Source organism: Solanum lycopersicum, chromosome 12 (genome assembly GCF_036512215.1).
Source record: "Solanum lycopersicum chromosome 12, SLM_r2.1".
Lineage (NCBI taxonomy): Eukaryota > Viridiplantae > Streptophyta > Magnoliopsida > Solanales > Solanaceae > Solanum > Solanum lycopersicum.
Genome location: NC_090811.1, coordinates 35,815,695 through 35,830,821, shown reverse-complemented (window position 1 = coordinate 35,830,821; position 15,127 = coordinate 35,815,695). Strand labels below are relative to the sequence as shown.

Here is a 15,127-nt window from a genome sequence, read left to right as displayed (position 1 = left end):
ACGTGTGGAAAATGCTTATATGCTTACGAACTCCCTTATTTTTCTCCCAGACGTGCAAGGATGGAAATTCTTTTACGATTGCAAAGCGTACCATACATGCAGAATGTTTAACACATATTCATCAGAAAGAGGAGAAAATATGCAAACAATATACCAAGCACTATACCAAGCGTAACGAGGAGCACTCAAAGCTCAGCCACATGTACTCTACAATCATGTACGAACACAAACCTCACAAGCAGGCAGATATAGGCTATATTAGAAGCACCAGAATGAAAATCCCCCACAATCTTTCCACACCATCACAAGTTGACAATCAATAAGTGCATTAAGTAGTCAAATACACCACATGAATTAGTCATCTATTGGGTCCTGAGGAGTCTCAGCTGCACTGCGCTTAATTGTGACAACAGGACATTCAGCATGCTTCAGACAGAACTCACTTACAGTTCCCACGAAAACCCTGCAAGGAAATATATACCTCTCAATTAAGTAAGCACTGTCCCAAAGTAGAATTTATTTAAAAGACACATTACTCCTATTTAATTGAAAGCAATAGTAAAATGACAAACAGGTTCCATATTACTCATCATGAGTAATATGGATCTTTACAGTTTTGGCCACTAAAGAAAACATGGACATTGGAATTTCTACAATACTAGAGCCTTGTCAAGGTCTGAACAATAACAAATATGAGGGACCTGATTTGGTACGATTCATAGTAAGGGCAACTTCACAGTAAAGTCATGTTACTTTCAACATAAATTCTGGTGGGCTGCAAAGGGATCTTGGGCCATGGAAGCAAATCCAGAAAATAAATGCACCTTACAAAGTGGCTTCTTCACTTGGTTGGTATCCCAAGAGGCTTGTTTAACATTGGAAACACTCCAAAAAACAGATTTCACTTATGTCTACATGTTATTTATGTGTAGACAAGCCTTACAATATCAATCATTTATTTTTGCACTGTCAACTTAAGGACCAGCGATAGCAACTCTTTCTTAACATGGTTGGACTAAGTTGAAGCATTAGAGGTGTACTTGTGACCTACTGAAATGTTGGAGCATCGAAGGCAAGAATTCCAATCAAAGGAAATGGTGGTAAACCACTCCAGCTCACATATGGTAGATGGTTTGGAGGGGGCGAAACAGCAGCTGTTTTGAAGATAAAGGATCAAGATGAATCTGTTTACTTTTGTTTCCTTTTGTAACCAGCATTTTGTAAATGACGTTCAAGCAGTGATTGAACTCTTACAATCCCTTACGAATCGGAAGAAATATTCTGCTGGTACCTTGTAAATATTTTTGACAGTACCTCATTGGTGCCATATTATGCACATGACCATTTCTCAAAAAGGGAGGGAGGCCATGGCTATATAACGCTCACAAGAGCAGCAAAATATTGGTGTTGAACATGTTTGGACTATCTGTTGTGCACAAGGAGCAAGGATGTTCGAGTTTTCCCGATAAAGTGAGAGAAGGCTAATGTAATTGAGGACCTTGCTCAAGCCTTTTTGGCTACAAGATTCATGATCGACTTTCTACATCATCAGGGTATACACTGAAGTCCATGTATTGATGATTATCAGAAGCTTTTGAGATAACTTCGTAATCCCAGTACATGAATTAGATTCTGGCAATCAACTATGTCACAGGAGAATTGGAGAGATCACGATGCTTGCAAATACTTGTCATTTCCCTTAACAGGTGGTGGTAGGAGCAGCCAGATCATAGGGTGCTTGAAACGGACTACAGAGACCCAGGGCAGGCTAAAGCCAAGTGGAATATTACACGATGAGAAGTGCACTTTATTTGATCACTATGTGCTACACTCGGGTGTTTATAATTCTCCTTTAAGAAGAAATAAGCAATTTCTCTTTTCTTTTATTCGGGAAGTTTAAGTTTCTGTTTTTGGAAATGAATTCTTTTTTATATAGGATTAATCATTTCTAAATTTGTAATGACTAGCTCGAATTTCAGTAACTGGTGTTTTAAGTCCTATTGATTAATGCATCTTTTTTGCCTTTCTGTTTGCTACTTTTTTTGCAACTCAACAATCAGATCTTTTTTCCATTTCTGTAAATGCCAAAGCATCAGAAAAGAGATGAAAAAACTTGTCTGTTGAAAGGATTGTAATCAAATTGAGGGTTGGTACTTGCGTCTGTTAATTGCAAATTGACAACTACTATATTAACATAATAAATGCCAAGTGACTACAGAAAATTGAGGTGAGGGTGTCTTTTGAGTCTCAAAATTAATATTGGTGACATATTTGACCGGCCAAGGTCAAAGGTCACTTGGAAGTTTGATTAAGTTAATTGTCGACTGAAACAACATTTTTTAAAACTTGTTAAACTTTTCCAAAATGCAAAAAAATAATAATAGTTAATTCAAAATAAAATCAGATTTTAAACTCAACTTTCATCTCTCATAACTGCTCCAATTTCTCTCTCCCACTCACTCTCAACTTTCATCTTTTTATACTAGATAATGTGTCCCTAATATCCTTATGTCTTTAAAATTTTCACTGTGAGTGAATCTAAATTGGAGCAGTAGTGTTCCTTCTTACTAAATAGATGCTTATGTTCTAGTTAGGGCATAATTAAATTTTCCAAACAACAAGCATTCATATAATCCATAACATAATGATTTTACTAGAAATGTAACATTTATATTGTCCAGTAAATCATTAATAGGTATGAGATAAATAATGTTAGTCTGATTCAATAGTCAACTAACATCAAGCCAATACAAGAGACTTGTGTTCTTTCCATGGATATCCACACAGTGTTCAACACAAGTCTTGCATGTTGACAAATAAATGTATAAGTTTTTTGGACCATACTAGACTCTTAAGTCATCTCGTTCACCATTTTTCAAGTCTCACATCCTAGAATAGGCGGCATAGTTGAAATGCAACAGGCAAAGCGATCAATCTCACTTCTCAACAAGGCACCCATGTCTCCAAGGTAATGTTGTTTAAACTTTTTACTCCTATTAAGTTAGTGTCATATTAAAAGCCTATTCAGAAAACTAACATAATAGGAGTAAAAAGTTTAAACAACATTATCTTGAATAAACATATAATTTAGGTGCATAAGGAGTTAATTGATCTTACTCAAATAGCTCATATTCCTTGGCATTTGGAATGAGAAGCATTCATAAAGACCATTTATCTATCTCATCAAAGTCACAAAAACCATTTCATCAACTTCATCATTGAGCTAATCATAGGCACCGTCTTCTAATAGGAGTAAAAAGTCTAAAAAAGATCATCCTTCGGACATGACTGAGGTGGGATGTATAATTTAGCTAATGGGAACTATGTTACCATTTTAGAGAGCAATACGACAAATGGTAACAGAGATGAATTTGGAAAAAAGCTTGTACTCAAAAACTTGTATATTTAATTTAAGGGAAAAAGGACGAATTTACCCCCGAACTTTAATAAATGGTACGTCTATGCCCTCCATTATACTTTGCGTCCACCTAAGCCCCTCCCTCCGTCCAATTATAGGTACACATCTGCCCCTCTCATTAACAGTCCCCTCAATTTTTACACGTGTCTTAATCCTAGACTACTACCTGTTTGACCTTTCCTTTTAACCCAAAACCAAAAATCCGCTCCATAAACCCAATACCCACCCAATATCCTCTAATATATATCAAAAATGGTCAAACAAACTATTCTAATAATCTGCATACTGGAGTTTGATTTCTATTGTGTTGCGATGGATGCACCTTAGATGAAAACAAGTAAAGTTATTTAGCAGTATGAATCCAACTCAATGAATTTGCAACAGCGTGCAGATCTACAAGACTCAATCCCTTTAGCTTCATTTTCAGTTTAGATATAGCAGAGGAAGGGGGTGTCAATCATTCTTTGACAAGACTTTTGAATGAAAGCTGATACCCGTAATAGCAAGTCTCATCGCCTTAAAGATATTCTTCTCTCCTCCCCCTTCCCTGTTATGTTTCAGTATCTATTTCTCGTACAGTTGAAATACCTCAAAAGTTCATGAAGACAATGTAAATCAATCACACTTGTATCAATCAATTTCAAGAAATCAATCTACTCACAGGGAATAAATACTTAGGTGTTTGTTCCTCTACACATATTTACAAATGGATTTAAGACGTGAATGATGAGAGTTAGGAATAAACACCAGTACAATCGCTGCTAAAGCGGGTGTGAATTAGATTTGGGTCTTTAAATTTGGATATATGGGAATTGTATGGGTATTGGATTTATGGGGCGGGTTGTTGGTTTATGGGTTAAAAAAAAAGATCAAACGGGTAGTAGTCTAGGATTAAGACATGTGTAAAAATTGATGGGGCCGTTAATGAGAGGGGCAGATGTGTACCTATAATTGGACGGTAGGGGCTTATGTTGACGCAAAGTATAATGGAAGGCATAGACATACCATTTATTAAAGTTCGGAGGTAAATTCGTCCTTTTTCCCTTAATTTAATTACCAACATGCAGATTTGTACAAACACGACTTGTTTGGGACTGACGCATAATTAGTGTCATTGTATGCAGACTTGTGTCAAATGTTGATTAGATGTCATGGGGTAAATGCAAATATCTTTTATCAACCACAATGTCGGCAGGCAATTGAAAAAACTATTATTATTTATCCTATACCTATGGAGGATTTTATGGATACTACGAATGTTGGTTGGAGAATGAATAATATAAATTTTTAGAAATAAAAAAAAACAATTTTTTTTATGACAAGGAAAACGAACAGCCGCTACCCTTTGGGTGTGCACAAGGTAAATACCATTTTACAGATTACATGAATGCATGCGGGTAATGCTGGAAGGTTAGCAACAACAGGTGATACCAAAATAGATAAAAGTAGATATGGAGAACTATTCCACTACGCATCTTATCAACAATTTGGATAGAGACGAACGTAAGGGCTGAGAACTCAGTTTTCTAGAACTAAGGATAGATGTTTACAAAATTTGTAATGCTGGTATAAAGGTAGTTCAATAGATAGTTCGAACCAGTATATGGATATGCTAGGAAGAAGCGTGTAGTAGGCTGCTTTTTGTTTTATGGCGTTTTTGGTTTCTTTTCCTGTACAATCTCGGTACTATTTAATAAAATCTCTAAAAGAAAAGGGATTACATAAATGCATGCTGTTAGGAAACACTATTTATGATTCAAAATATAGAAGGCGTGCACTTAATTATTGTTGTTAATATCATTAACTTATTTTTGACTAATTTTATTAGGAGTTGCATAGTTTAAGACTTAATACATTTACAAGGCATCATTTGTGATAAATGGATAAAAAAAGAAATGGTCTGATAAACTTACTAAACAGCTATTGTGTAGATTTAGATTTATCAACGGTAAGTAATAAAATAATTTAAACCACACCAAATGATATAATCAATCCCAACTCTCTATCCACAAAACAGAACAATACCATACAATACAATACACCACAAAACTATATGGTATGAAACAATGGGTAACAACCACCCAAAAGGGTGTTAAAGAGTTTCTAACTACGCATAGAACGTGTAGTGGTTGGAATCATGGGCTTAGTGATATTGGTTTGCTACTGCCATTTGTCCTCAAAGATGGTTTAATGTGAATATTACTTGCTGCAATCTTCATTTAGGCATTTCTAAGGCACAAATGAACAGTACATCTTTTTGTTTATGAAAATTTTGAATGGTCATTAATTTTGTTACAAAGTGGAAGAAAATAAAGAACACAATTTTTTGGCATTAGATACTTAGTGATGTTTCCAAGCATGTTCTTGCTAAGGAGATCGGGTGGAGGGAAAACACACTCAATAAGATGGCCATGGCCATGCCCATAGAAACATAACAATGAAATTAAAAAATATGTAAGTGCTACTACAATTATGCATACCTCTGAAAAGGACCAAGACCACGGCAACCAACCACAAGAAGATCTGGCTGTACACGTTTGACTTCGTGGCAGATGACTTCCTTGGGATCGCCTTTCTTTATCCATGCTTCACAAGGAACCTACAAATAAAGTGACATGCAGTAAATTTGGAAGAGTTTTTACTTGAGAGATTCTGAGGGCAACAAACTTTAAATAGTGACCACAACCAGTACAGCTTAAATACTAGCTAGTAACTTAGGATTAAATTTTCATGCCAAGATTCATCGAAGGAAATCCCAGTACCCCAATTTCATGACAGCGGTTAACAAAGTACTCCACCAGATGGAGCCCTCTAATCTTGTTCCTGTTTTTCATGCCCTTGAAATCATCAGGTGATGCAAATATGCTATCCATATCTTCAAAACCTAGTAATCAGATCACCAACAAGATATAATATAAGCTACTGAATAAACCAAACACAGCAGATTGCATTACTGATAAAATTTGACAAGAAAACATTGAAACCAGAATGACGTTTACTCACTGAACTCTGAAGCCCGATGGTACTCGGATTCTGTTATATGCATAATGTATGTAAGGATGGCGATAACATTCACATGGCATACCTCCATTAAAGATTGACGGGCTTCAATGGGAAATCAAGAAAATGCTTCTTGTTGCAGAAGTCTCCAAAGATGAGCCCAATAATGATTCCAGAATTAGGGCACATAGTGAATTAAGTACTACATGAATTTCATGGTTCAAGTCCGAATCCAAGAATAACAGAGTGAATTAAGTACTACATGAATTTCATGGTTCAAGTCCGAATCCAAGAAGAAGATTGAGCCATATGAAGGTCAAGAGGAGGAGTGCATGGGATCCAAAAGGAGTACAAAGAAGAGCTGAAATTTCTGCCAAAAGAAGTGAATTTCTCGCCCATAAAGGGGTTGAATAGATCCCAAAAGAAATGAAAATTCAGCCCATAATGAGTGCAATTCATACCTGGTTTAAAAGTTTCCTAGTTATTATTTCCATGAAATTAGGATTTGAATCACATGCTATTAGGGATAGGTCTCCTCTCTTTATATATAAGGGATGATTTTGTTATTCTCAAAAAGGACATGATTAAAATTATTTGAGAGGTGTCTCTTCTTTACACCTTTGTGTGTAGTAACTATGGATTAATCTTACAACCTCATAAGAATGATTCTATAAGCGGTAAGATGAATTCTTAACTTGATATATTTTATTTCTATTAAAATAAATTAAAGAACGTAATTATTCTTATACTAATTATTGTCTCTAATTTCTTCAAAATAGGTGTCTAGATCATTTTTTATGTAAATTCTTGAATTGACTTAATTAATATCATAATTAGTTTTAACCTAATAATTTTGAATATTAAGATCAATTAGGTTCTTAGCACTTTAGCTTGAAATTTGGAGATTTTACTCTTGAATTTCACACTTGTTTCAATTTCTATTACTCTTTGTGCTTTGGCTTCCGCATTATTTTCTTGTTTATTCAAGTAACCCGATTCTTATTAGATAGCGAGCCATAGAAAAACATGGCTAAAGAAAATGCTCCAGAACCAAAGAAAACAACTGACCACTGCATTTGCCCAATTAAATCCAAAGCACAAGAATGATTTCCCAAGGCAACTTAAATTTTTCGCATATTTCTAATTTAACCTCAAAATGATACAATCAGAAGCACAAAATATAAAAGGAAAACGAATACACAAAATTGAACTTTGCTGGTATTGAACCTTTTTTGTTCCTATCAAGGAGAAGAGTAAACTTCGTCTTCTCTCTTCCAGAGTAGCCTAAAACTTTAACAGCTCTCCCCCCCCCCCCCCCAAACCCCAATCCTATTTATAAGTATGCACGGTAGCCTTCAAAAAATGACTATTTGGCCTTCAGACTCACTTTCACAAATTTCACCCTTAGTGACAAGGGCATTAGCCACGGCAAGTGGTAAGAGAATGAGAAAATGATCACAAAGGCCACACTAAAACTGGGTTAACAAGGAACTAAGGATTCACATTGCTCATTCTATTCAATGGCTTATATCACAAAAGCAAGTTTGCCCCTGTTTTGCACAAATTCTAGATAAACTTGTGTGATAAGATGTCCCTATGATTTGAAGGACCAGTTCGAATCCCTAGCCCACTGCTTCCCAGTTGATATGCCCTCTTAACATGCAAAAGTTAGCACCCAAGGGTGTGGCCTAGTGGTCAGAGGTTCAAAATTCAAGGAGACACTAGCCTTGTTTCGCAGAGTTACCCATTGTCTATAGTTGGTGGGAGGTGTCCCGTGGAATTAATCAAGGTTTGCGAGACATACCACGGTCATAAAAAAAAGCAATAAAACGGCTAGGTCATTGCTGAAATCGCGGCTTAATCAGAAATCATGGTGAAAAAGTGGAAAGCTTAGAATCCCATAAAATTACATATAAAACACTAAGAAACAACAACAACCATGGAGAGAAAAAGAGAAAGCAAACCATCTTCATCGGGAACTTGGACATGGAGGAAGAGGAGTTTGAAACCAGAAGTGTTGGAACGAACAATTTTGTTAAGAGTCCACTCGAATGCTCCTTTACTGCTAATGGAAGCATGTGGATAACCCTTGATCGTCGACTCGTTCACCGCTACCATCACCCGAGTTGCCTCACCTGCCATACCTCTCTCTCTTTCAGTCAGTTGATTTAGGGGCTCGATTTGTTAGTGTGTTCTAATGTTCTGTGATGTTCTATTTTAACATCTTCTCGCCAGCTCCCTCTAACTTCATTTTGCAACTTTGGGATTCAATTCTTTATTTTACTTTAATTTTTTATTTTACTCCGCTATGCTATGCACAATTGCTTATTTGAAATGTTATTCTGATAATTAAATTTACCATAATTGATTACATGACTTGTCCTGTTTGGTTAGTAAAAGTGGGTGTAATAGGGGGGATAATTACATTCTCCAATTTACAAAAAATACTGTGATAATTACATAGTATAATTACATTGATTACATGCTAATTTCTTCCTTTTATTTCTATTTTTATTTTTTTGTTTTAATTATTTCTATACTTATATTTTTATCATAATGTTTTCTAAAAATAATTTATAAAATGTTATATTATTTATATTTTATTCCCTTTTCATTATCAATTTTTACTTTGTGTAATTCAATGCAATTTTCTGTATTATCTAAGAAATCATTAGGATAATTTTGTTATATTCTAATTTTTAAATTGAACTAGTATTCATTGTTGAATAAAGTTGAACTTACATTTTTATTTCCTTTTAAATCATATTTATGTATGTTATGTCAAAATTTGACATAAGACTTTTATATTTTAAAAAATAATTTTAAATTTGAAACTTGTGTTATATTTTCAATTTCATTTTTTTAAAGAATATTAACTAAATATTTTACATTGCAAGCTATTTTTTAAAATTTAGATTTGATAGATTATCTTTTTGTCAAATGTTATGTAATTTTATAACATTATATGTAGAATATTAATCTTCTTTTAAATATGCATTTGATAATGTTCATAGAAAATTTTGTACTTTTAGTTCATGATTAGTTTAATTAAACTATATATCGAAAAGTATAACTAAATTATTTTTATAATATTAGTTAAGAACATAAGTTTATTAATTAATACATTTTAAAAAGACAATACATATCTTAAATGTTCAATTTAATATCATTCATAAAAACCCTTATTTGTCTAAAATATAAATTTTTAATTTTAAATAATTAATTTTTTAATTTCAAGATTCAATATAACCCTATGATTACACTTATGCAATCAAATAGTACACTTGCAACTACACAATAATTACATTGTGGCAAACAATCGTGTAATTACTTGGTTGTGTAATTATTAGGCTAGTAATAATTGCTACCCTAGTAGTTACACCAATTCTAATACCTCGTGACTTTTCAAACAGAACCTAAATTTTGGACATAACCAAATTTAATTTAATTCTCTAATTTACCCTCTCAAAAAATATCTTCTTAATATTATATTATATTTCTATTTTATTTTATTTTTTTATATCTTAATATAAATCCATTCTTTTTTTTTAATAGTAACTCCATATCATCTTCATATAATTTAAGATTTTATTCTTATCAAAAATTTTATTTGATATAACATTATATTTTGTTCTAAATTTCTAAAATAACATATGATGCAAGCAAATATTATACAGGGAAAAGGCTCAAATATGTCATCGAACTTTCAGAAAAAGCTCATTTATGTCATTTGTTAAAAGTTTGGCTCATCTAGGCCATTACCGTTCAACAAAAGACTCATTCATGCCATTATCTTTTAACAGTGATTTTGCAAAATAATTTTGACACATGGCCAACTGTAATTCGGCCACATCATCAATTTTTTTAATTAAAAAAACCATAATTCTGAAAAAAAAAATTAAATTATTTTTTTTGTTTTTTATTAAATAAATTGATGACATGGTCAATTATCATCAATTATTTTAATAAAAAATGAAAATCCTGAATAAAAATTGAATAAACTTATTTTAAAAATTTTTTATCTAAAAAATTGATGACGTGGCCAAATTGTAATTGGCCACGTGTCAAAAACGGTTTTGCAAAATCACTGTTAAAAAATAATGACATGAATGAGCCTTTTCTTTAACAGTAATGACATAAATGAACCAAAATTTTAACTGATGGCATAAATGAGCATTTTCTGAAAGTTCAATGACATATTTAAGTCTCTTCCCTATTATATATTATACATATTAATGGACAATTATTCAAATAAAAGTGGAGCCATTAATGAAACAGAATTATATAACATTATATAGATACTCAAGTTTCAAGATTATTATGTTGCTCCCATAAATATTATATTAATGCATTATGAAATTCAAAATGATTATTTTTATTGTTAACTTTTTTATGTCTATGTTCGCAACAAATTTCCTTAAGCGCTGAAAATTGAGTGCAAGCAAAATAAATAAAAGAAGGTAATTTTTATTGATGGATCGTTGTGAGTATAATTATGTTGTTCTCTTGATTCTTCTCCACTAAGTTTCTCCAAGATTCGAGGGTCTTCAGTAGCGTACTTCTCAAATTGTTGGATGATGTAAACCTTCTTAAGATGTTATCGATCTCCGAGAACGTCTAAAAGCGCTTCGTCATTTCAAGTCAATCTCGGGGAAGAACTTTGTTGATTGCTCATTTGAAGAGCTATGTAGTTGATGTTGTAGCTTTCTCCAATTGCAGAATGCTTGTTGAAGAGTTTTCTTCATCCCCAAGAATGTCATGCCCATCCCCTATTTAGTTGGGGAGGACAAGGTTGCTTGTGATTGGTCAAAGGATGTCATTTCGACACTAGACCAATTGTGATTGGTTCTTGCATCTGACTGGGACTACCATCTCATTCGTACACAGACGTTACCTTGTTGGTCTTGGATGCCTAGTCACTATGACACGTGGCATGTGTTTGGACTTCAAGGTGAAATAGACCTTAGATTTGAATTGAATAAAATGACTTTATTACTTGTAAAGCCCAAAAATTAATCATTTAGCTTATATGAGCATGGATTTAATTCAAATTTTGTACAAATTTTAATCCGATCAAATCTATGTGTCTACAACTATGCCTTACTTTGAGACTTGTCAATGTGCAAGCTTGCCGAAGTGTGACGATGAGACTTGAAGTACTCATAAATATGTCTTCATTTTTCTTAAGACTTGTCAATGTGTAGGCTTGCCGAATTTGGCAACGATAGTTGAAGTCTTCATGAATGCATTGTTGAGATTTCAAGAGTATTTGTTTCTTGTCGTCCCATTCTAACCAAATTACTATAAATGATTTGTTTGTAGTTTTTCAATTTTTTTGAACATTCTTGCTCGACAACCACGTGGACCCTATATTGATTTCAAATAGATGGATATAGCGTCCATCCACCGATACAGTCTCTACCTTCATCCGAGAATTATCTATTTCTCTATTGGATGTGAGAATCATTGGAGGCCTTCCTATTCATGTTTCCTTTTATGATGAATTTATACCCTTAGATAAGGATTTAACACATGTTGATGATCAAGGGAATCATTTACACAAAGTCTTCTTTAGAGAATGGACAAAGTTTTGGTTTAGGGGATCGAGAAAATATGTAGAGCCTCAACCAAGGATGATCAAGGGAAATCATTTACACAAAATCATTTATCCAAGCTTTATGGATCATGGAGAAATATTTTCTTTGGCGGTTCCGATCCTTGCAAACATCTACCGCGACCTCATGAATATATCCACCTCTCCAAACATGGGTGCTTGCAACACACTATTTCCCAGCCATTATGTATATATATGGATAGGTGAGTATTGTGAGACCTACTACCGTGTTACCCGCCCCCAACAAGGTGTGCTAATGTGGCAAATTTCTAGAGAAAAGATGGTAAAACATTTTGACCTTGTTGACGCTCACAAGTTATTTCAAACAAGTGAATGTGTATAACCTCTACAATCTGTCCATGCTTCAAGGAAAAGAGTTGCATATTGATGATAGTGGAAAATTGTCCACTTCCTAGAGCTATTTCCTTATAGGCCTTCATTCAAGTTTTGTAACATGAAGCTGGATGATGAACTGATTGTGGAGCCTTATAGCCCTCACCAATTCAGAAGATAATTTGAATATCGTCATGATGTTCCTTGTAACATCTTGTAATCCGAAATATCTAGGATTAAACAGAGAAACTAAGATTTAGTTATTTTTGGCAAGAATAGGAGAAATCCAGAAAAATTCATAAGTGTAAAAGAGAATTTTTGGTAATTTTTAAACGGTCATAAGTTCTAGCTCAGGATGAGTTAGATTCAGTTCTTTATATGGTTGGAAATTCCTTGGAGATATCTTTCCAATGCCGCCGAGTTTGCGTATTTTCAATATCGTATGAGGGAGATATGTCTATCAGAAGTTGGGTTGTTGGATTGAGAAAAATCCCATCCGGATTTTAGTAAGGGTAAAGTGGTCTTTTCATCCTACTATATCCTAATTAAATTTAAGGGTTTATTAGGGGTAAAACTAAGTCTTAATACAATTTTAGAAAAGTTCAATATGCTTAGGGATTGGAAGAAAAGAGAAGAGAAGAGGAAGATCAAGAATCCTTCAAGAATGCTAAGGTTTCGCGAGTGAAATTTGACGGGAGTGATCCCTATCGAGGTATGTGAGATCTTTCTGTGTTAGGTTTGTTCACACATACCAACATGTTTAATTCAGCGAGTTTTGAAAAGATTGGTTGATGAATATTGAAGTTCTTGATGAACAATGATTGAACTCGAATTTGGATCCCGTCCAATGGGGATCTCCTCCAGTGCCTCCAGTAGGCCTTTAAATTTATTACACGTGTCTACTTATATATTCAATGGAATAGATTAATTTTACTAATCAAGCCTTAAACTACAGTCAACAACATATTTTTCTCTTTCTCTCTCCGGTTATCATACCAATTTTTTTCTTTTTAGAGAAGCCTTTTTTTTAATTGTCATAGTTTCATTTTTTTATTAAACTAAAAAAATTTAATTAATATTTTACGATATATTTTTTCATCATATTGACATTTAAAAAATTGTCATAAAAGTCATAACTTCCCATTTAAGTATCAACTTTTCATAAAAGCATAACTTTTCATAAAAGTTGCAACCTTTCATAAAAGTCACAACTCTTCATAAAAGCCGCAACTTTTCAATTTTCATTCACACCTTTTAAACCCAACAATTCTTCCCCAAATCATGATGGAAGTCTTCATATAGTTTATTGAAAAAAACATTCAGGTGCCCCAAAATGCCCTATCTATTGGTACTCATAAAAAACAATGAAATATGAGTAATTTGTAAGAAAAAATATAAAAGAAAAAAATTGTAGAATTGTACGTACTGCTTCCACAACTCAACACAGAGGTCCTCATATAGTTTTTTTAGAAATAAATCTAGGCGTCCAAGTCACCAGATCCTTTGGCTAATTCTCACAAAAAATGGTTAAATTTAGGTTATTTATAAAAATTTGCTCATACATGTGAAAAATATACGTGAAAAAATTGAGGGATTGTATGTAATGCTTCCCTAACTTAATAGAGACTCAAATAATTTTATTAGAAAAAAAAATTGAGTTCCCAAAAAGCATCATATACATGGGCTACTAAACACAAAAAAACAACAAAATTTGGGTAACTCGAAAAAGTTGGCTCGTAAAGTCAAAATATGCACGAAAAAATGGTGGGACTCTATATAATGTTTCCTTAACTCATTACAGAGGTCCTCATTTAATTTTTTCAAAAAAGAATTCATGTTCCCCAACGGCATCAAATTCATCGGTTAATACACATGAAAAACGGTCAAATTAGATAATGACGTAAAGGTTTTCCTGTAAATACGAAAATATACGTGAAATAAATGGTTTGACTGTACGTAATGCTTTTTCAACTCTTGACGAAAGTCCTTATATATTTTTTCGAAATAATATCGTGTCTCTGAGGCACCAGACCCATGGTCTAATACATATGAACAATGATGAAATTAGGGTAATTCGTAAAATTTAACTAGTAAATGCAAATATATGGGTGAAAATGGCAGGACCGTAAGGAATGCTTCACCAACTCATTATCAAGGTCTTCAAATAGTTTTCTCAGAAAATATTTTGGATGTCCCCCCTAAGATGTCATATCTATGGGCTAATATACATAATAAAAAGGGATAAAATTCAAGATTCGTAAAATTTGGCTCATAAGTACGAAGATATGCGTGAAAAAATGGGGGGATTGTCTGTAATGCTTCCCAAATTCATTAAGAGGTTCTCATGTAGTGTTTTCACAAAAAAAATAATTGGGTTCTTCAAAAGAGAAATATCAATAATCTAATACAATGAAATTCGGGTAATTTGAAAAATAATGGCTTATAAATGCGAAAATATGAGTGAAACAAATGGCGGGACTGTTCTAATGTTTCCCCTACTTATTAGGGGGTTGTCATATAACTTTTATTCGAAACTTTTTTGGATTCTCCAAAGGGTGAAATTCATGGGCTAATACATATGGAAAATGGAAAAATTTGAGGAACTCATTAAAGTTGACTCGTAAGTACGAAAATAATTGTGAACAAAACGATGAGAATGAATGTATTTCTTTCTCAACTCATTACGTAGGACTTTATATAGTTTTTTCAGGTGTGCACCAAGGTGCCAGAATCATGGACTAATACACACTAAATTGGTGACA

The 15,127-nt window shown here is 33.4% G+C and overlaps 1 protein-coding gene across 1 annotated transcript; it reads right to left on the bottom strand.

Moving 5' to 3' along the window:
- Positions 1 to 354: 354 nt before the first annotated feature.
- On the bottom strand, positions 355 to 8,560 carry LOC101055538 (Hop-interacting protein THI141). The gene is made up of 4 exons (NM_001279085.1): positions 8,383 to 8,560; positions 6,181 to 6,302; positions 5,899 to 6,017; positions 355 to 463 (listed from the first exon to the last, which is right to left on the bottom strand). The coding sequence occupies exons 1-4, from the start codon at positions 8,558 to 8,560 to the stop codon at positions 355 to 357; spliced, it is 528 nt and encodes a 175-aa protein (NP_001266014.1).
- Between the last annotated feature and the right edge of the window lie 6,567 nt (positions 8,561 to 15,127).

Excerpts from the sequence above, each read along its gene's own strand:
- LOC101055538 (NM_001279085.1), bottom strand. The coding sequence starts at position 8,560 with ATGGCAGGTGAGGCAACTCGGGTGATGGTAGCGGTGAACGAGTCGACG. Across the intron at positions 6,303-8,382 it reads CCAAGTTCCCGATGAAGATG|GTTTTGAAGATATGGATAGC; the intron begins GTTTGCTTTCTC and ends TCTGATTACTAG. Across the intron at positions 6,018-6,180 it reads ACCGCTGTCATGAAATTGGG|GTTCCTTGTGAAGCATGGAT; the intron begins GTACTGGGATTT and ends CTTTATTTGTAG.